The sequence below is a fragment of the Hypanus sabinus genome, chromosome 10, assembly GCF_030144855.1.
Source record: "Hypanus sabinus isolate sHypSab1 chromosome 10, sHypSab1.hap1, whole genome shotgun sequence".
NCBI classification, from domain to species: Eukaryota; Metazoa; Chordata; class Chondrichthyes; order Myliobatiformes; family Dasyatidae; genus Hypanus; species Hypanus sabinus.
In genome coordinates, this window is record NC_082715.1 from 109,696,819 (window position 1) to 109,720,222 (window position 23,404).

Here is a 23,404-nt window from a genome sequence, read left to right on the forward strand (position 1 = left end):
GAACAATTTGAAAGACTGGCCCAGGACAGGAAACTCTGGTGAGCTAATGTAGCTGGCCTATGTCCCAGTAGAGGTGATCGGTTTAAGCTGGATGACATGATGATCATGGAAAACTGCTAATCTACATAAAGTCTGGGCAAACCGAATGCGCAGTAACAGAGCAGAAGGATAATTCCTGGAATAAATAGGGGATGATGTCAGTAGGTAGAAGAACCATGGTGGGAACAAGCTACAGGTTGAAAATCTTTAGTCCAGCACGATCAAGATCCGACTGGTGCCAGACCACAGAAAATGTGAACTACAGAAATTGTCCCAAATCATCTTCAAGTAGGGAAGCTGTTCTTTTTGAGTATTGACACCTCTATAGGTCATTTTAGGGTTCCAAGAACTGTCTTGCAAGCTGAAGATTTGCTGAGATTGTAAAAGTTGCCTTGTTGAGTTAATTAGCTACAGATTCACAACATGACAGATCACAAAATACCAGACTACAGAGCTTGAGTATTTTATGCACAGCATTAATGAGTAATATGGCAGTCAAGGATCCTTGAGTGAAATGTGCACATAATATGATGCAGTTTCATTTCAAACATGTAAGTGACCAGTTCTATGTGAAACCAGGGTTCCATAGATACTTGAATAGTTCCCACAGAATGGAAGGCAGTAACCTTTTAAAAAAGAAAGAAACTACGTAACCTGACAATAACAGTATTGAAAATGCTGGAATCCATTCAGGAAGTGATGACAGAACACTCAGAAAATAATTTTTAAAAAATCACTGGAAATAGTAAGTCAAGCAGCAAATGTAGAAAAAGAAACTGAGGCACAATTTCAAACCAAAGACCTTCTGTTAAAACCAGGAACAAACTGGTGGTCAACATGTAAAAAGGCAACAATATTCAAGGATTTTCATGTAAATGGAGCATATCCAGTAGGTTGCAAGGATAGAGGGTAGATATTTTGAAGAAAGGAATACCAGTAATTCAAAAGTTGTCAGCCTTTACAGAGGAACAAGGTCAAAGAAACAGAATACAATCTCCAGAAGATGGACAAGAGGGCTGAAGGGTAAAGGAACATTAGACCAAGTGAAAGAAGCAGTGAAGCTTTGCTGCCAAGGAGAATGGCTAAGACAGCAGAAATCACAATATTAGTTACAAACAGCTACTGCACACCATTGAAGAAGGATTTACAGAGACACTGGATGAAGGAATGAAGATGAGAAATAACTTTAATTCCAATTTTAAAGAGAACAAGATCTGGAACGCTTGACCGAAGTTCAGATGGAAACTGAAATGACCAAGAACAAGGACCCAGATAATCCAGTATCATGCCAAATGCTTCACACATACAACATTTTTTTTCATTAACTTAACCTCAACTGCACAAATTCTCCATGTTCTGATCACAGCTGTTTCAAATCTATATTGTCAATCTTGCTGCTTCAAATTGTCCTGCAGTCAAGATGCAGACCCCATACATCAGCAAGGCCTCAAATTTGAGACATATTCTATCGGCAGGCCAGAACATGCTCAGCCCACAAAGCTAGTCTAAATGTTGTCAGATAGTTATAATTGTTTTTCAATGTTTCTGATGTCACCAACATTCCTCAATAATCTAAATTTAAGGCACCAAATGACAACATTTAATGTAAAGTTCCCATCAAGGGGGAAACTACCAGCTCAAGGAAACAATAAGCTGATTTCCCCAAAAGAACATTATCTTTTGAGACATGGTTTACCACTGTTGCCTAAAGTTAAATGAGAGGCATTTCTGAAATTGTACTCACATGGCAGTTTGTCCAACTGACATCACTCTATCGGATACAAGCTTATCTAGTCCATTGGACTATGGGACCAGTAAACGCACTTATAAATTGAAAAGCATTTATTGGCTGAAGACAATCAATTTTGCTTGCCATACAATGCAGAACAGTCATTAACACTCAGTCATGGCATGTACCCTAAATTACTGCCCAGGCAAGAAACAAGAGAGCATTATGATTCTATGAAAACATTTGAAATTCATGTTTGTCCCTGAATATGATTAGCCACCTCCCCATAAACTGCTGGAGCAACAAGATACATAATGCAAACCCTCAAGTCTGTTCAATCATCCAATGAACTTACTGAAGTTGATTAAGTTGGTTTACATCTTTCAACACATTCTTCTAACAGAGACTGACACGTCTTTGTTAGAAAAAAATTGAATCGTAACTTTTTGAAAGAGAGTAGTTGGACATCTCTGCCATCTATCACATGGAGTATTTCCAGATTTCATTCCTAAAAGGGCATGTCTCGAGTTTTAATATCCATATAATTTTTGAAATAATTATTGTCAAGGGATATCCCAAAGCCTGAAGTTATAATAAATGCAGGTAAAACTACTTAAATATAAAAAATTTAGACGAGTAAGGAATTATATTTATGTTCTCTGATTTGGAACTTAAAAATGTTGATCTTCCAATCTACCTCACTGTAGCTATTGGTACTTTATTTATCTGCAGTGTATTTTCTCTGTAACGTTATATTTTGCATTGTTTTCCTTCTAATGATCTGTTTGGATGAAAGACAAACAAAAGCTTTTCACTGTATCTCTGTTTATGTGAGAACAATAAAGCAATTCCAATAGGTCACACCTGCATAGCAGCTGAGGATTCCAATTCCGGTTCAGTGCGCTTCTTCAGTATAGATTTCTTTGGCATCTGTGGAGCCTCATCTGGTCTGTGCAAGATATAACCACTCCTCGGAGACTGCTGCAAACTTGATGTACCCTTCTCAAAACGTTCAGACAAGCGGTAAGATGAGTTTGAGAGTTCTCGCTGAGAGGGAGGGAGCATTTCTGCTATAATCCTTTCCTCTTGCTCCTTCCTCCTGCGAGCAATTTCTAATTCACGAAATTCATCATTTTTACTTTTGCTATAAGAAAAATGCTCCTGAGCATGACTGCTGGCAGGATTCCGATGTGGAGTCAGATTTTGTGGCCGGTCAGGACTTCTAGTTCTATAATTCCGATGCCTTTCTGGACTGCGGCTACGGTGCTCTCTGCTATGACGATCCCTGCTACGACTGCGATGTTCAAGTTGAGAACGTTTGGAATCCCTTCCTCGATCATCAGACCTCAAGTGGGAGTAAGGGATCTTCCTAAACCTGTCCACATCACGTTCACTTGATCTTCTGCCTTCTCTCTGTGACAAAGAACGTGATCCATAGTCTGACCTCCGTTTGTATGTATCATCAGCAGGCATCATGCCTAGAAACTCACGAGAGTAGTCATCACGGAGAGAATGTTTTCCCTGCATACGACTGGATTGTGGCAGAGGACTTCTGTACATGAGACCATCACCCATTGCATCCCTGTTGGTTACAAACAGCAAGTTAGAGAATAAAACAATGTCCACTGAATTCCAGAGTAGGAATAATAAAAATTATATCAACAGGCATAAAATCACTGGTTATTTTAAAAAAAAATCTGCAGTCCTTTTCTAAGCAACACACACAAAACACTGGAGGAACTCTTTATCAGGACTGCTGAAGGGTCTCAGCCTGAAACATCGAATGTTTAATCCCCTCCATAGATGCTGCCCAACCTTCTGAGTTCCCCCAGCATTTCATATGTGGTGCTCAAGATTTCCAGCATCTGCAAAATCATGTGACTCAAAATCCCAATGGTTCTGCTTCTTGTTCACCAAGTTCTGTTGCCTGCTCTCCTTGCAAACTCATTGGGGTTTTATTCCCCCCCCCCCCCGCTTATAAACTTACTGTCAACCTAATTGCTGTGCTTCCAGCAAATTCACTGGGCCCCATTTCTCACCTTCTCAATAAATTCCTGAGTCCTGCAATTTCCCACTCTCCTCTTAAACTCACTGGGTTCCACTTCCTGCACTCAATGTATAATTATCAGGTTTACTATAATGTATGACGTAGTAACATCAAAATACATAAAAGTGTTTGCTTTTAATATCCATTAGTATGGAAAATCAGCTCATCTGGCTCCAAAGTCCTCAAAGTGCTAATGATGAAATTTCTACTATATATAAATAGCAAAAGCCTCAAGTATTTAGTTTGGTTTGTCTTTCTCCTATTAACTATTGTGGTATAATTTAAACAGAAAGTTTTATCAACGTTATTACCAACATTCATCTCTAAAGAAAGCGAGATTAGAATCACCTCCCAGAAGGCTGCCGGTTAGCAAATTCACATACTAAAAGACATGCAATTCAGATAAGAGGGGGAAAGTTTAAACATGTGTGGAGAGGGTTTTTTCCCGAAAGATAAAGTGGCAAGTGCTAAAAATAGTGGTGAAAGCAGGTATAACAATGGAATTTAAGTGGCTATTAGACACATGAACAGGCATGAAATGGCAGGATACAGATCACGTACAGTCAGAAATTTAGTTTAATTTGCCATTGTGTCCAACAAAGTCAGTCAAGAGTCTGTGTGTTCATGTATCATACTGTTTTATGTTCTATTGACTAGGTCAACTATTTGCAATTGCTACTCAATTAACTCCAGTTCTCAGTTTTCTCCTGAATATGTCTCAATACTAAACCATAAATTAGCTGCTGCACTTAGTCAAGACGGTGATGACTTTCCAAGGATTCCTGTGAATCAGGAAGATCATAATAGTGATACAAAGTGTAAATGCCCTTTAACTTTGCATCAGAGGAAAAGAGTAAACAGTTGACATTTCAGGCTGAGAGCTGGGGTGTTATGTTGAAGTTGTATTAAGACATTGGTGAGGCCTAATTGGCAGTATGGTGTTCAGTCAGGTCACCTACCTACAGGAAAGATGTCCGTAATATTGAAGGAGAATTTACAAGGGAATTACTAGGATTTAATAATTTTAGTTATAGGAAGAAGTTGAAAAGATTATGAATAGTTGACTAGCTCCTGATGAAGGGTCTCAGCCGAAAACACCAACTGTACTCTTCCATAGGTGCTGCCTGGCCTGCTGAGTTCCTCCAGCATTTTGTATGTGTTGCTTGGATTTCCAGCATCTGCAGATTTTCTCTTGTTTGTGAAGAGGTTAGGACTTAATTCTATGGAGCATAGGAAAATAAGTGGGGATTTAATAGCAGTATACAGACTTACGAAGGGTATATATAGAGTTAATGCAAAGAAGCTTTTCCCCCACCAAGACTAGAACTAGAGGTCATAGGTTAAGGATAAAAGGTTAGGTATTTATGGGAAATCTGAAGGGGAACTTCATTCACTCAGAGGGCGATGTGAGGGTGGAACAACCTGCCAGCAGAAGTAACAAATGTGGGTTCAATTGCAACATTTAAAAGAAGTTTGGATAGGTACACAGATGGGTGGGATTTGGAAGGCTATGGTCCAGGTATGGGATGATGGAACTAGGCAGAATAAGTTTGGCATGGACTGGATGGGCCAAAGAGCCTATTTCTGTGCTTAGTGCTCAACTGTCAGAAGAGCCAATTCTATATTGTATGACAATGACTAATTCTCTCCCTTCTGCCTAACATGTTTAAATTCTTTTTCAATTCACAAGACCCATAAGACTCCAACATTGTTTTAATTACCCATAATAATAATAAGGAATTTTGTTGACCTGTCCTCCATGCAGGGTCTTCAGGAAGCATTATATATTAAACCAGAGGACATAGGAGTAGAATTAGGCTATTTGAGCCAATGAGTCTGCTCTGTCATTTAATCATCGCTGATCTGTTTTTCCCCCTCAGCCCCTCTCCCTGGCCTTCTCCCCATAACCTTTGATGCCATGGCCGATCAAGAACCTATCAAGCTCTGCCTTAAATACACCCAATGACATGGCCTCCATAGCTACTTTTGTGGTAACAAATTCCACAAATTCACCACCTTCTGGCTAAAGAAATTCCTCTGCATCTTTGTTTTAAATGGACACCCCTCTATCCTAAGGCTGTGCCCACTTGTCTTTAACTCGCCCACTATGGGAAACATCCTTTCTAGGCCTTTTACCATTTGAAAGGTTTCAATGAGATTCCCCCCCCCCTTACTACTAGATGGTCTCCCTTATTTTTATCATTAGTTGGTCGGATTAATGCTATTAAAATGATGATTTTACCGAAATTTTTATATTTATTCCAAGCTTTACCAATTTTTATTCCTAAATCTTTTTTTGATAATATTGATTCAAAGATTTCCTCATTTGTTTGGCAAAATAAAAATCCTAGGTTAAGCAAAAGGCAATTACAAAAGTCTAAAAAAGATGGTGGTCTAGCTTTACCTAACTTTAGATTTTATTATTGGGCGAATAATATTCGTAACCTAATGTACTGGAAACTAGATTTGGATTCACCTGTGTGCCCACAGTGGGTAAATTTGGAATGTAGTGAGGTTAAGGGATATTCTATATTTTCCGTTCTTGGTTCTTTTCTTCCTATTGATTTAGCCAAATTCAATAAACAGATATCTAACCCTGTTGTTAAACATACACTATGAATTTGGTTTCAATTTCGCAAATTCTTTAATCTGAAAAACTTTGCTTTGGACAGCCCTATTTTATGTAATTTTTTTTTTAAACCTTCATTGACAGATCAAGCTTTTAGTATATGGAAAAGGAAAGGTATAAAATGTTTTCGTGATCTTTTTTTTGAAGGTACTTTGATGTCTTTTGATCAACTATCCAACAAATTTGAATTACCTAAATCTAATTTTTTTAGATACTTACAAATTAGAAATTTCTTACATAAAATTCTTCCATCTTTTCCTAATTCAACTCCATCGGATTTTTCAGATTTGATTTTTACTTTTAATCCTTGTCAGAAGGGATTAGTAGCTTTTATTTATAACATGATTATGAAGATACAGCCAGAAATATCGGATAGAATTAGACAAGAATGGGAAAAAGAACTTCGATGTAATATATCAACAGATAAATGGGAAAAAATTTTACAAATGGTTAATTCCTCCTCTATTTGTGCTAAACATGCTTTAATACAATTTAAAATTGTACATAGAGCTTATATGTCTAAAGATAAACTTGCCCGATTTTATTCGCATATCAATCCTCAATGTGACAGATGTCACTTAGAAGTGGCTTCATTGACTCATATGTTTTGGACATGTCCCACTTTACATAACTATTGGAAGGACATTTTTGATGTCATTTCCTCAGTATGGAATATCGATTTACAACCCCACTTTATTACTGCAATTTTCGGTATACCAAATGAAGATGGCAATCAACTTTCCCCTTCAATCAGACGAATGATTGCCTTTGTAACATTAATTGCCAGAAGGTCTATATTACAAAACTGGAAAGAAGTAAATCCTCCTACTACATTTCAGTGGTTCTCCCAAACTATTTCTTATTTGAGTTTGGAAAAAATCAGAAGCACTATCTTTGATTCTTCAATTAAATTTGAAGAAACCTGGGGACCATTTATTCGACACTTTCATATGAATTAATTTGGCTTATTTCAGATCCTTTTCTCTACTTATACTTGTTCAGGTATGGAGTTCTGGAGTTCTTTTCTTGACACCTTTATATATTTATAAAGTGTTATTATTGCCCATGTTAGTGTTAGTTTAGTATTTTTTTTCATTATATATTTTTTCTCATATATAATTTCAATTTTTTTTTTCTTTTTTTGACGATTATTTTTGTTTTTCATATATATTTACATAGACTTGATTGATTTATGCACCTTTTGTTGATGGATGTTTTAATAGGATATTATTATCCTATTACTAATGTAATCTCAAGTTTATTGAATCTGTAATCTATTCATTATTTTGTGTTGTTTTTTTTATATATGAAATTTAATAAAAAGATTGAAAAAGAAAGAGATTCCCCCCCCACCCCCACCACATCCTTCTAAATTCCAGCGAGTACAGACCCAGAGCAATCAAACGTTCCTTGTATGATAACCCTTTCATTCCTGGAGTGATCCATGTGAACCTCCTCTAAATGCTCTCCAATGCTAGCACATTATTTTCTTAGATGAGGAACCCAGAACTGTTCACTAAACTCAAGGTGAGGCCTCACCATTACCTTATCAAGCAACAATATAATATCCCTGTTCTTGTATTCTAGACCTCTTGAAATGAATGCCAACATTGCATTTGCCTTCCTCACCACCAACTCTACCTGTAAGTTAACGTTTAGGGTATTCTGCACAAGAACTCCCAAGTCCTTTGCAGCTCAGATTTTTGGATTTTCTCCCCATTTAGAAAATAAGTTTGCATATTTATTTCTTCTACCAAAGTGCAAGACCACGCATTTTCCAACTCTGTATTTCACCTGCCATTTTCTTGCCCATTCTCCTAATCTATGTCCTGCAGCCTACCCGTTTCCTCAACACGACCTGCCCCTCCACTAATCTTTGTATTGTGATGAAATCCTAAGGTTTATTCATTATGGACTGTGTCTTTATTTAAAAAGAAAGAGAGTGTGCCGCTGATTCGGAGAGAGAGGCACTGAGCAACTCGTGAGTCGCTATGGTGATGGAAGGGCGGAGCTATATAATGGACTGCTGGTGTTCAGCATGTTTGGATATATATATACAAGGTCAGCTGGCTTTCTGGAAGACACACAGAAGAAACAGACACTGGATGAGCTTTGAGTGCCCACGAAAGGGTGGGTTTTAAGGATCGATCAGGAGAATCCATCAGTGGTGTGGAAAAGGGGTGACCTGTGATGTTTAACCCACGCCTGGGTTGATAGCTTTACCACATGAAGATGGTACCCCTAGCATGGTCTCAGTCGGTGACCTTTAAAAGGTTTTCGGAAGACAACGGGAAGATCAATGGCATCAGCTTACTTGGATAACAAATCACCTCTCTCCTCAATTTTACTCAACTCTATCACGAACTGAACTGCCTTCGTTTATATACCATTCTAAGACTCTATCACTTACCACCTAAGCTTGAAGTTTGGGTTTTATATTTAGACACTTATATATGCATAAACTCTGCTAACCTGTTTGATTTATCTGGTTTTATATTACTATATTACATAGTTACTAATAAAACAGTGTTTGTTAACAGCAGAACCAGACTCCAGGTATGTTCCATTTCTGATGGTTCTTTTAACCCATTGGGGTCTGCGTCTGGGATATGAACAAAATTGGGGGCTATTGATTGAGTGATTATCAATCTTATTGGCTACTTTTCCTTTGATTTGCACATGTGTGGAAAACAGCAGACAGCATCTCCTTCCAATTTACTTTAGCCATCCCCTCTTTCATACCACTATAATTTCCTTTACTCCACTAAAGTACTGCTACTTCAGACTTTACTATCTCCCTATCAAATTTCAAGTTGAACTCAAGCATATTGTGATCGCTGCCTCCTGATGGTTCTTTTACATTAAGCTCCCTAATCACCTCTGGTTTATTACATAACACCCAGTCCAGTATAGCTGATCTCCTTGTATGCTCATCAACAAACTGCTCTAAAAGCCATCTCGTAGGCATTCAACAAACCCACTCTTTTGAGATCTATTATCAAATTGATTTCCCCAATTGACTTGCATGTTGAAATCTGCCATAACTACCATAACATTGCCATTTTGATACACCTTTTCTATTTCCTGCTGTAATCTGTGGTCCATTAGGAAGCATTAATGATAAAGGGGCTAACTGAAGCATTCCTGTATCAATTTTTGAAGTGATATCTTAGCCAAGGAATCAAACCCAAAACATTATCCAAAAATATTAAAATGTTGGAAACATTCAGATCAAGTAGGATCATCTAAGGACAAGATTTCCACATAAAATCCAAAAGCAACTGATTTACCTCACTTCCCTATATCTTAACCTTTTTACTCTTCAAAAAAAAACAAATTCCACACCTAACATACTGAGAGGCTGAAAATATCAACACATACAAACAAGCTGGATAAACTCAGCAGGTCGGGCAGCATCCGTTGAAATGAGCAGTCAACGTTTCAGGCCGAGACCCTTCGTCAGGACTGGAGGAGGAGGGAGCAGGGGCCCTATAAGGAAGGTGGGGGGAGGGTGGAAGGTGCCAAGTGAAAAACCAATGAGAGGAAAGAAAATTTTATTTCTCTGACAATGGGTAAAGTTTGATGGGGGGGGGGGGGAATAGAACAAAATTCTATAGATAAGAAGTACTGGAGCTGTCTCCTCAACCACAGACTTCGATCATCTTGAAGGGAAAGAAATGACATGATATTAAAAACAGAATTTGTTGTTAGATTATGATGACTGTCTTATCAGTTAGGTGTACAATTTTGTATGAAATAATATTGAATTGCACTTGAATCTGAAGGGGATCAATATCCTGGTAAGGAGGTTTGCTAAGGCTATTGGGGAGAGTTTAAACTAGAAGTGCTGGGGGGGGTGGGAAATGAATTGAAGCGACGGAAGAAGGGACGGTTGGCTCACAAATAGAGAAAGTTTGTAGGCAGTGTGAAAGGAATGACAGGCAGGTGATAGAGAAGGGATGCGCTCAGACTGATGGTTTGAGATGTGTCTACTTTAACGCAAGGAGTATCATGAGCAAAGCAGATGAACTCAGAGCATGGATCAGTATTTGCAGCTATGATGTGGTCATTTCAGAGACTGAGATGGCTCAAGGGCAAAATAGCTACTTAGAATGCCAGGCTTTAGATGTTTCAGAAAGGACAGGGAGGGAGGCAAAACAGGTGGGGGTGTGGCACTGCTGATCAGAGATCGTGCTACAGCTGCAGAAAAGGAGGAAGTCATGGAGGGATTGTCTACTGAGTCTGTGGTTGGAAGTTAGAAACAAGGGGGTCAATAACTCTACTGGATGCTTTTTATAGACCACCCAATAGTAACAGGGATATCGAGGAGCAAATAGGGATACAGATTCTGTAATGGTGCAGTAATAACAGGGTTGTTGTGATGGAAGATTTTTATTTCCCTAATATTGAATGGCATCTCCTTAGAGCAAGGGATTTAGATGGGGTGGAAATTGTTAGGTGTGTTCAGGAAGGTTTCCTGACACAATATGTAGATAAGCCTACAAGAGGAGAGGCTGTACTTGATTTGGTATTGGAAAATGAACCTGGTCAGGTGTCAGGTCTCTCAGTGGGAGAGCATTTTGGAGACAGTGATCACAATTCTATCTCCTTTACCATAGCATTGGGGAGGGATAGGAACAGACAATTTAGGGAAGCGTTTAGTTGGTCTAAGGGGAAATATGAAGCTATCAGACAGGAACTTGGAAATATCAATTGGGAATAGGTGTTCTCAGGGAAATGTACAGCAGAAATGTGGCAAATATTCAGGTACGCTCCAGTGAGACAGGAAAAGGATGGTAGGGTGTACAAAGGCTGTTGTAAATCTTGTTAGGAAGAAGAGCTTATGAAAGGTTAAAAAAACTAGGTAATGATAGAGATCCAGAAAATTATAATGCTAGCAGGAAGGAGCTTAAGAATGAAATTAGGAGAGACAGAAGTGGCCATGAGAAGGCCTTGGTGAGCAGGACTAAGGAAAACCCCAAGGTATTCTACAAGTACGTGAAGAGCAAAGGGATAAGATGTGAGAGAATAGGACCAATCAAGTGTGACAGTGGAAAATTATGTTTGAAACCAGAGGAGATAGCAAAGGTTCTATATACTTTGCTTCAGTATTCACTTAGGAAAATGACCTTGGCGGTTGTAGGGATGACTTACAGAGGACTGAAAAGCTTGAGCATGTAGATGTTAAGAAATAGGATGTGCTGGAGCTTTTGGAAAGCATCAAGTTGGATAAGTCACTGGAACCGGATGGGATGTACCCCAGGCTACTGTGGGAAGCAATGGAGGAGACTGCTGAGTCTCTGTGACGATCTTTGCATCATCACTGGGGACGCGACGAGTCCCGGAGGATTGGAGAGCAGCAGATGTTATTCCCTTATTCAAGAAATGGAGTAGAGATAGCCCAGAAAATTATAGACCAGTGAGTCTTACCTCAGTGGTTGGTAAGTTGATGGAGAAGATCTTGAGAGGCAGGATTTATGAACATTTGGAGAGGCATAGTATAATTTGGAATAGTCAGCATGGCCTTATCAAAGGCAGGTCATGCCTTACGAGCCTGATTGAATTTTTTGAGGATGTGATTAAACACACTAATGAAAATGGAGCAGTAGATGTAGTGTATATGGATTTCAGCAAGGAATTTGATAAGGTACCCCATGCAAGGCTTATTGAGAAAGTAAGGAGGCATGGGATCCAAGGGGACCTTGCTTAGTGGATCCAGAACTGCCTTGCCCACAGAAGGCAAAGAGTGGTTGTAAGCGGGTCATATTCTGCACAGTGGTCAGTGACCAGTGGTGTGCCTCAGGGATCTGTTCTCAGACCCCTTCTCTTCACGATTTTTATAAATGACCTTAATGAGGAAGTGGAAGGATGGGTCAGTAAATCTGCTGATGACACAAAGGTTGGGGATGTTGTGGATAGTGTGGAGGGCTGTCAGAGGTTACAGTGGGACATCAAGAGGATGTAAAACTGGGCTGAGAAGTGGGAGATGGAGTTCAACCCAGATAAGTGGGAGGTGGTTTGTTTTGGTAGGTCAAATATGATGGCAGAATATAATATTAATGGTGACTCTTAGCAGTGTGGAGGATCAGGGCATCTTGGGGTCCGAGTCCATAGGACACTCATAGCTGCTGCACAGGTTGACTGTGATTAAGGAAACATGCAGTGCAATGGCCTTCATCAATCATGGAATTGTGTTTAGGAGCTGAGAGGCAATGTTTCAGCTATATAGGACCCTGGTCAGACCCCTCTTGGGAGTATTGGGTTCAGTTCTGGTCACCTCACTACAGAAAGGATGCAGAAACTATAGAAAGAGTGCAGAGGAGATTTACAAGGATGTTGTCTAGATTACAGAGCATGCCTTATGAGAATAGGCTGAGTGAACTCAGTCTTTTTTCCTTGGAGCTGCGGAGGGTAAGAGGTGACCTGATAGAGGTGCCTAAAATGATGAGAGGCATTGATTGTGTGGACAATCAGAGGCTTTTTCCCAGGGCTGAAATGGCTAGCACGAGAGGGCACAGACTTAAGGTGTTTGGAATTAGGTACAGAGGAGATGTCATGGGGTAAATTTTTTTTATGCAGAGAGTGGTGAGTGCGTGGAATGGACTGCCGGCGACAGTGGTAGAGGCGGATGCGATTGGGTCTTTTTTAGAGACTCCTGGACAGGTACATGGAATTTATAAAAATAGAGGGCTGTGGGTAACCTGAGGTAATTTCTAAGGTAAGTACACGTTTGGCGCAGCATTGTATTGGGCAGTAGGTTTTCTATGTTTCTATGTAATAAAAGGTAACCCAAGGCAGGGTGATAAGTCTAGTTATTATGACAGGATTTAAAAATCAAATCTTGTGGCAGACTTAGGGATTGCTTTGTTCTTAAGTTGTTTATGACTTGAACTATTGCAGCTCAGCTTCCTCTGTTACGGGCTCTGAGTTGCCCATTCTGACAGCTGGTCAACAAAAACAATTATTTATAGTTTAACATCACACCATTATGAAGTGATAACTCACCATGTGGTAAAGGAAATAGGTTTTAATGAGTACCTTTTTAGGGTGACCTTTTATTATCTCATATAAAATAATACATCTAACTTGCTGATAAGATAAGGCAAGTATCATCATGATCTCACATGACAAATTCTGCTTTTAAAAAAACGAAAGATCTGGGAAAGGTGTTCCAGAAGTGTTACTTGCAGAAGCTGTGGCTGACAATGGCAGCACATTAAATTTGACAATAATCCAAAAGCTTAAGTTGGAGAAATTCAGTAATGAGGTATCTTGGAATGGAGGTGATGTGAGAGCATGAGATTTGTTTGAAGGATTTGAAAGAAAGATTGAAAACTTTGGAAGCAAGATCATGCTTATCTGTGAATCATGTTGGTCAGTGATTTCAGATGATGGATGTTTCTCTTGCTATTGGAACATGGGTGGCAGAAGTTTGACGGGCAAAGGCCAACCAGGAACATGTTGAAATAGACAAGTCTAGAGTTGACAAAGGAATGGATAAGGGATTTTGTAGAAGATTTACTGAAGCAGGGATAAGGTTTGCTGACATCAGCGACTAATAATTGACAATCTTAGGCATGGCAGAGACTGCTTTGAAAACTTGGAGTTAAAGGTGGTGGAAAAGATACCAGGATATATACTTCATTTTCATAAGGAGAGAAGATGAATGTATGATAGTTTTAAGTTTCAGTTAAGTTCACCATAAAGCAGTATATGGCACACAAAAGCACAAGGCTTCCCCAGTAGAATAGTTTGGGGACAGTCTCAACTCAGTTAGACAAGCTATTTTAATAACCATTTAACTACAAACTTTAACAAAAATAATATGGTAGATAACTACATATTAATATTCAAGTTGAAAAAACTAAAAGCAATATTAGAATATGCACTTCATCCAGAGTTCATTCAATTCCAATCAAACACCTTAACCCCTATCAAATTCTTCCTGAACAGCTTAGTTCAAAGAAAATATTGTTCAGTTTTAGTTTATGCAAAAAAGCAACCACAAATGACCAATATAAGACATGGCTATGTTTAATGATCCAACACTGAAAACAACTACATTGAACCAATGATTATTACCATAGCACGCAACAAATACCACTGCAATAGGAGTGGCAGAAAGCAGGCACAATTCCTGCTTGGGAGAGATTCAATTAGATTGTAATCAATACCTTCTCAGCCTATGATTGACACTGGCGCCGTTCACCCAACAATTATACTAGTGGGGAATAGTAAAAGACACACAGAAGCCACAAAAAGGGAGAGGAAGAAAAAAAAACTGTTACAGACTGACATTTCAGGACTATTTCTATTTCAAAGCTATTTTCCCCAAATTCCTCTCCTCATAATGAATTTCCAAAATTTTGCTCCTTTGATTTAAGAGGACCTGCAGTAACTTCAAGTGTCAACATCTTAGAAGCATACATTTTCAACCATAAACAGGCAAACATAATCTTATTTAAACTTACTTTCAACTTTACATGGCCAACAAGCAGAAAGTGGGCTAATATTTTGCTTCCCCTTCCTAGCTAGCAATCATAAAACTGTAGAAAATTTATGACACAAAATGTGGTCATATGACTGAATATGTGGCTCACTCTTTGGTGTGTCATATGCTATGGACCAAACGCAGGCAGATGGGACTAGCTCAATGGGCAATACAGTTAGCATGGGTGATATAGGCCAAAGGATCTGTTTCCATGCTATGTTACAAAATAAATGAAAATATTTATAGATTTATTTAGATCATGACTCAAAGCAGGTCATCTCTAATTCTGCAAATCAATTAACATGCAAATTGTTACAGAATTTGACTGAACACTTCCCAAAAGTATTTGTTGAAATTGGTTTCCCAGTCTGTTAAATTGTGGATTCAATTAATCAGGACAGCCATTTATTTGGGACAATTCTTAAAGAACAAAAACTGAACTGAGAAAATAGCCAAGATTCCCTTTGTTTATTTGGGACACTCTGGAGCTTAATTGGGACAAGAGACCATTGCTAAACAGTTTCTAACTGGCATCAGTCACATGAACTTGTGAGGCCATTAGACACTACACAATGCTTAGAGCCAAGTTTTTAAACAGCTTCAGTTATATGTGTTTGTGTTCAAGAAGCAGTGATTTTTGTCACTGATTGTTGGCAAGAAATAAACACAAAGACAGTTCAGAACTGTTTTGCTCAGTGCTGCTTCAATGATGCTGGCTTGGAGATGCCGAAACAGCCAGGAGTGAAAATGAAATTATTTCATTACTTCAACAAGTATTTGAAGATATTGAGAGTCACCTGGAATGAAAATAAAGATTTGGAGGATACAAACATGAAAAGCACTGTGTATAGTTAGTCCGTATTTGCACTAATTTTGTTCATTTATAGCCAATGGCAGCATGTTGATGTCCATAGTATCTGACGAGTGAAATCTGTGCAGAAAGTTCTTAGAATGGAAAAACCATTGCAATTGGACAGCTTCACTCTCAAACTCATTAAGTCCTGGTCCAGTGGTATGAGTAGTTGTCACAACTGGGTCTTCCTTGGTTGGAGTGGACAACCATGACTTCTTTGGTGTCTTATCATGCCCTTTGCTGCCCACAAAGTGTTGCAAACCACCTTCTTGGCCTTTGGATTTCACTGTTGATCCCATCCACCCAGTCTGCCAAAGCTGACTTCAACATGCTAGGACAGGCATGTCCCTACTTCACTGGGATACAAGATCCACCGGCTACCCTCACCTAAGCAGCGTACCAGGGTGTGACTGCTGTCGCACTTGAAGCTACAGGTGAAATTTGAGTGCCTGGTGAGGATGAAAGGTGAGCAAGCTACCTACCCCTCCCTAGACATTCCATACACGGCAGCATACGATGAATGAATTCCTCCTTTAGTAACTATAATGCACAGTACTGTAGTAGCATTTATAGTGTTCTAATTTGGTCAGTATTTCATTTAAATGCATAATTTGTTACTCAGTTAAACAATAGTTAGCCTTATTTTAGAACTTTTTAACTATTTCCATAAAACTTCGGCTAATCACAGCAGTCACTTAATTGGTCCAAAATGTATTGGCCCCAATGTGTCCCAATTAACCAGAATCCACTGTATTCAAGAAAGCACAATGATGTGATCCAGTTCAGTAACTAAATTGCTTTTTTTTACAATCCAATTACTATCATTATCAAAAAGATCAGATTTGCATAGAATTGCTACTGATGTAATGTAATTTAGACTACAAGACACCAGAGCAGAAATAGACTATACAGCCCATCCAGTCTTCCTGCATTCCATCATGGCTGATTTATTATCCCTCTCAACCCCATTCTCCTGCCTTCTCCCTGTAATCTTTGACACTTTACTAATCAACATTACAATTTCTGCTTTAAATACAATAATTTCCAGTAAACTGGGACACAGCAGGACCAGTACATTTCAGCCCAATTAAGCAGCTGTCCCAATTAGCCGAAGCTTCATGGAAATAGTTAAAAGGGTCCAAAAAAAAATTATTTGTTCCTCAGTTAAACAGTAATGTATTTAAATACAGAACAAATTAAAACACTGTAGCGGTGTGCTACAAGCAGCGCTAAAATTACGACACGGAGTCGGTAGCTGCAGTCGAAGGAAAAACTTTATTCGAAAACTTCAGCCTCACTTTTAAGCCTCTGTCAACCGGCCCCCCATGGCGAAGAGGCTCCAAAGCTCTGTGCTCGCAAACCCCCGTAGGCTATCTAATTGTGAGTCGGTTCGGATACGCTAGGAAATGAGGCGCTACATAACCCCCCCCCAGAACCGGCGATACACCCCCCAATGTCCACAGCCTGGGCCAGAACCTGCTTGGGAGGTCGGCCTCTGCGCCGAGGCGCCAGAAACTCGGCCGGTTGCGCCAGGTCCACATGGGCCGGCTTGAGGCGGTCCACCGTGAAAACCTCCTCCTTCCCCCCAACGTCCAGCACGAACGTGGACCCGTTGTTCCGGAGCACCGTAAACGGCCCCTCGTATGGCCGCTGCAGCGGTGGCCGATGCCCGCCCCTTCGTACAAACACAAACTTACAGTTCCGTAGGTCTTTGGGTACGCAGGTCGGGTGCCGCCCATGCTGTGAAGTGGGTATGGGGGCCAGGTTACCGAGCTTCTCGCGAAGTCTGCCCAGGACTGCAGCGGGTTCTTCCTCTTGCCCCCTCGGGGCTGGTAGGAACTCCCCGGGGACGGCCAGGGGCGCGCCGTATACCAACTCGGCCGACGAGGCGTGCAGGTCGTCCTTGGGCGCTGTGCGGATGCCGAGAAGGACCCAGGGAAGCTCGTCCGCCCAGTTGGCTCCCCGCAGGCGGGCCATGAGGGCCGACTTCAGGTGACGGTGGAAACGCTCCACTAGCCCGTTCGACTGTGGGTGGTAGGCAGTGGTGTGGTGCAGCTGAGTCCCCAAAAGGCTGGCCATAGCTGACCACAGGCTGGAGGTGAACTGGGCGCCTCTGTCGGAGGTAATGTGGGCTGGTACACCAAAGCGGGATATCCAGGTGGCGAGCAGGGCTCGGGCGCAAGATTCGGAGGTGGTGTCGGTGAGCGGGACCGCCTCTGGCCATCTTGTGAACCGGTCCACGATAGTCAGGAGGTAACGCGCTCCGCGCGAAGGGGGCCCACGATATCCACATGAATGTGGTCGAAACGCCGGTGGGCGGGATGGAACTGCTGCGGTGGGGCTTTGGTGTGCCGCTGAACCTTGGCCGTCTGGCAGTGCATGCACGTTCTGGCCCATTCACTGACCTGTTTGCGGAGACCGTGCCAAACGAACCTGCTGGAAACCAGCCGGACAGTTGTCCGGATGGAGGGATGCGCCAAGTTATGAATGGAGTTGAAAACACGTCGCCGCCAGGCTGCGGGGACGACCGGACGGGGCCGGCCGGTGGCGACGTCACAGAGTAGGGTCCTCTCACCTGGGCCCACGGGGAAGTCCTGGAGCTGCAAACCAGAGACCGCAGTCCTGTAACTCGGAATCTCCTCATCTACCTGCTGTGCCTCTGCCAGTGCCTCAAAGTCTACCCCTTGGGAAAGGGCATGAACGGTAGGGCGAGAGAGCGCATCCGCCACGACATTGTCCTTACCCGAGACGTGCCGGACATCCGTTGTGTATTCAGAGATGTAGGACAGGTGGCGTTGCTGGCGGGATGACCAGGGGTCGGATGCTTTCGTAAACGCAAAGGTAAGCGGTTTGTGGTCCGTGAACGCGGTGAAGGGCCGACCTTCTAGGAAGTACCTGAAATGCCGGATTGCCAGGTAGAGCGCCAACAGTTCCCGGTCAAAAGCACTGTACTTGAGCTCGGGTGGCCGCAGGTGTTTGCTGAAAAACGCCAGGGGTTGCCAGCGACCTGCGATGAGCTGCTCCAGCACCCCACCGACTGCCGTGTTTGATGCGTCCACTGTGAGGGCGGTAGGGGTGTCCATTCTGGGATGTACTAGCATTGCGGCGTCAGCCAAAGCTTCCTTCGTTTGAACGAAAGCGGCGGCGGACTCCTCGTCCCAGGTAATGTTCTTGCTCGGACCCGACATCAGGGCGAACAGGGGGCGCATGATCCGGGCAGCTGAAGGGAGGAAGCGGCGGTAGAAATTGACCATACCTACGAATTCCTGAAGGCCTTTGATCGTGGTGGGTCGGGGGAAGTGGCGGACCGCATCTACCTTAGCGGGCAGAGGGGTTGCCCCGTCTTTAGTAATCCTGTGGCCCAGGAAGTCAATGGTATCAAGTCCGAACTGGCATTTGGCAGGGTTGATTGTAAGACCGTACTCACTCAGTCGGGCGCAGAGTTGACGGAGGTGGGACAGATGCTCCTGACGACTGCCGCTGGCTATGAGGATGTCATCCAAATAGATGAACGCGAAGTCCAGGTCCCGTCCCACCGCGTCCATTAACCGCTGGAACGTCTGTGCGGCATTCTTCAGGCCGAACGGCATGCAGAGGAACTCGAAGAGGCCAAACGGGGTGATGAGAGCCGTTTTGGGGACGTCGTCAGGATGCATCGGGATTTGATGGTACCCTCGGACAAGGTCGACCTTGGAGAAGATCCGGGCGCCGTGCAGGTTTGCCGCAAAGTCCTGAATGTGCGGCACAGGGTAGCGGTCCGGTGTGGTAGCCTCGTTCAGCCTGCGGTAGTCGCCGCACGGTCTCCAGCCCCCCGTCGCTTTGGGCACCATGTGCAGGGGGGAAGCCCAGGGGCTGTCGGACCGCCGGATGATCCCCAATTCCTCCATTCTCTGGAACTCCTCCTTCGCCAGTCGGAGCTTGTCCGGGGGAAGCCGCCGAGCACGGGCATGGAGGGGTGGTCCCTGTGTCGGGATGTGGTGCTGTACGCCGTGCCTGGGCATGGCTGCTGTGAACTGCGGTGCCAGAACCGATGGGAACTCCGCCAGGACCCTGGTGAAATCGTTGTCGGACAGCGTGATGGAGCCGAGGTGAGGGGCTGGCAACTGGGCCGCGCCCAGGGAGAACGTCTGAAAGGTCTCGGCGTGTACCAGTCTCTTCCTGGGCAGGTCAACCAGCAGGCTGTGAGCTCGCAAAAAATCCGCACCCAGAAGCGGTTGGGCTACGGCGGCCAGTGTGAAGTCCCACGTGAACTGGCTGGGGCCGAACAGTAGCTGCACCTGACGGGTGCCATAGGTCCTTACTGTGCTGCCATTCACGGCCCTCAGGGGGGACCCGGTGCCCTGCTGCGGGTGTCGTAACTCGTCGGAGGTAAAACGCTGATCTCAGCCCCAGTATCGACCAAAAACCGGCGTCCCGACCTTCTATCCCACACATACAGGAGGCTATCCCGATGGCCAGCCGCCGTAGCCATCAGCGGCGGCTGGCCCTGGCGTTTCCCGGGAACTTGCAGGGCGGGCGGCAACGGCGGGCTTCTGCGCCCCACCGCTGGTGGTAGAAGCACCAGTGGTCATTGGGCCGGGGGTTAGTGGGCTCTGCGGCCGGGCCTGGACTGGTTTGCTGCCGGGAGCGTGGCTGGGAGATCTGTGCGATGGACGCCCCGCTCACCTTTTTGGCGTTCCACAGCAAGTCCGCCCGGGCTGCCACCTTCCGGGGGTCACTGAAATCCGCGTCGGACAGCAGCAGGCGTATGTCCTCGGGCAGCTGCTCCAGGAATGCCTGCTCAAACATGAGGCCTGTGTGTCCCTCGGCCAGAGACAACATCTCGTTCATTAAAGCCGATGGAGGTCTGTCGCCCAAGCCATCCAGGTGCAGTAAACGGGCAGCCCGCTCGCGCCGTGAGAGTCCGAAAGTCCTGAGGAGCAGGGCTTTGAATTCCGTGTACTTGCCGTCTGCCGGGGGCGACTGTACGAACTCCGCGACCTGGGCAGCTGTGTCCTGGTCGAGGGAGCCCACCACGTAGTAGTAGCGGGTGTCTTCTGAGGTGATCCGGCGAACGTGGAATTGGGCTTCGGCTTGCTGGAACCATAGGTCCGGGCGCTGTGTCCAGAAACCCGGCAGTTTCAACGAAACCGCATGAACAGAGGCGGCGTCGGTCATTTCTGGTCCAAAAATCGTTTGGACCGTCGGGGTCACCAATTGTAGCGGTGTGCTACAAGCAGCGCTAAAATTACGACACGGAGTCGGTAGCTGCAGTCGAAGGAAAAACTTTATTCGAAAACTTCAGCCTCACTTTTAAGCCTCTGTCAACCGGCCCCCCATGGCGAAGAGGCTCCAAAGCTCTGTGCTCGCAAACCCCCGTAGGCTATCTAATTGTGAGTCGGTTCGGATACGCTAGGAAATGAGGCGTTACAACACTACCTATATGTCTAAAGCACATTAAACTGTATTAGTTCCTAATAGTTATCGACAGAGGAATTTACCTGCCATGTTCTTATGATTGATTGTAGGTAAACAAAATCAGTGCAGAAACCTAGTGACGATAATGGACTGACTTCATACAATTCTTAAGATGATTACGTAATCCAAGTCTTCATTTTCAATCAAGATCACTTCAAATTCTTCATAATTTCTAACTCTGAGGTAGCAAAATTGTTTTTATTCACTGCCAGCCGTTTCTGGCATCTCCAAGCTGATTGCTTGAAATGAGTGAGCAAAACAGTCCCAACATGTATTACTGCTTATTTCTCGCCAACTAGCAGTGACAAAATCACTGCTTTTTGATCACAAACATATGCAACTGATGCTTTTCAAATGGCCATGAAAGTGCACCTGACTGACATTAGTTATAGACTGTTTGGCATCAGTTGCTTGTCCCAATTAAGTAGCATAGCATCCCAAATAAATGGCTGTCCTGATTAACTGGAACCCACTGTATATCCAATGACTTGGCCTCCACTGCCTCTATGACAATGAATTTCACAGATTCATCATACTCTGGCTAAAGCAATTCCTCCATTTCTTGGTTCTAAACACATATCCTTCTGAGGCTGTGCCCTTTGGTCTTAAGACTCCTCCACTTTAGGAAACATCCTTTACACATCCACTCCATCTTGGTTTTTCAATATTCACTAAGTTTCAATGAGTACCTCCCATTATTCTGAACTCCATCTGGTACAAGCCCACAGTCAATAAAACACTCTTACACATTCACCCTTTCTTTTTTTTGTGAACCTTCCCCAAAACCCCTCGAATGCCAGCACATCCTTTCTCAGATAAGAGCCCCAAAATTGTTTACAATATTCTAAATGTAGTCTGACCCATGTCTTATAAAGCATCAGCATTACATTCTTGATTTTATATTCTCATCCTCTTGGAATGAATGTTAACACTGCATCTGCCTTCCTTACTAGGGACTCAACCAGCAAGATCACCTTTCGGAAATTCTGCACAAGGACTCCCAAATCCTTCAGCACATCTGATTTTTAAATTTTCTCCCCATTTCCAAATTAGACTAAGCCTTTTTTTCCTTAAGTAAAGTAAACATCACTATACAACATACCATCTGCCACTTATTTGCCCATTCTCCCAATTTGTCCAAGTCCTTCTGCAGACTTGCTGCTTCCTCAATACTACCTGCACCTCCATCTATCTTGGAACCAACTGCAAACTTGGCCACAGAGCCATCAGTTCCATCATCCAATACGTGGAAAGTAGTAGTCCCAACACTAGCCCCTGCAGAACATCACTGATCACTGGCAGCCAACCAGAAAAAGCTCCCTTTATTCCCACTCTTTGTCTCCTGCCTACCTTCTGTCCATGCTAGTATTTTTCCCGTAAAACCATGGGCTCTTGCCCTATGCAGCAGCCTCACGTGTAGTACTGTATCCAGAGATACCGGCCACATGACAGATGCACTGCCACCTGGCTGGTCGGAGAACACACCACTTGCCAGTCAACATTTGGTCCCTCCCAACTAATCAATGCACACCTAAATTATTGGTCACCTTAATTGGATTATCGCACCCAGCCCCATGCTTTAAAAGGTGAGACTTGCCCTTGGCTTGCCCTCTCTTACAGATCACCACATTGGAGGTAAGTGCATTGATTTATGCTTGGGAAGGTCTATCGTTTGTCCTGGTAAGGGAGCTGCAGCTATCCAAGGTCAAGGGGGATAGCTGTCGTAGTGCTTTTCCCCTTGTTCTTTGTTTGTGTAACCGTACCCTGTCCCCACACTGCTTCCTGTGTATTGTAGTTGCTTGTGTTGACCTGACTTCCCCTTGTAAATAAATTCATTATTATTAAGACTGTGTGTGTCCAGGCCTCTACTGTTGAGACTCAAAGAACCAGTTATTTTCCATCACAACAGGTACCTTGTCAAAACCCTTCTGGCGATACAAGTAAACAACATTCACTCATTCTCCTTTGTCAATCCTGCCTGTAATTTCCTCAAATAATTCCAACAGATCTGTCAGGCAGGATTTCTGCATAAGGAATCCATGCTGACTTTGGCCTATTTTATCATGTGCCTCCAAGTACCCCGAAAGCTCAGACTTAGCAGATTCCAACATCTTTGCAACCACTCAAGTCAGGCTAACTGGTCTATAATTTTCTTTCTT

At 43.1% G+C, this 23,404-nt stretch overlaps 1 protein-coding gene across 5 annotated transcripts in view; it reads right to left on the bottom strand.

Moving 5' to 3' along the window:
* Positions 1-23,404, bottom strand: part of znf318 (zinc finger protein 318) — a 114,161-nt gene that overhangs the window by 41,719 nt on the left and 49,038 nt on the right. For all 5 annotated transcript variants that reach the window (XM_059982589.1, XM_059982587.1, XM_059982591.1 and 2 more), the window contains one exon: positions 2,633-3,350. In XM_059982589.1, the coding sequence (XP_059838572.1) occupies positions 2,633-3,343 (711 nt within the window). In that variant the 5' untranslated portion in view covers positions 3,344-3,350. The remainder of the gene's footprint in view (positions 1-2,632; positions 3,351-23,404) is intronic.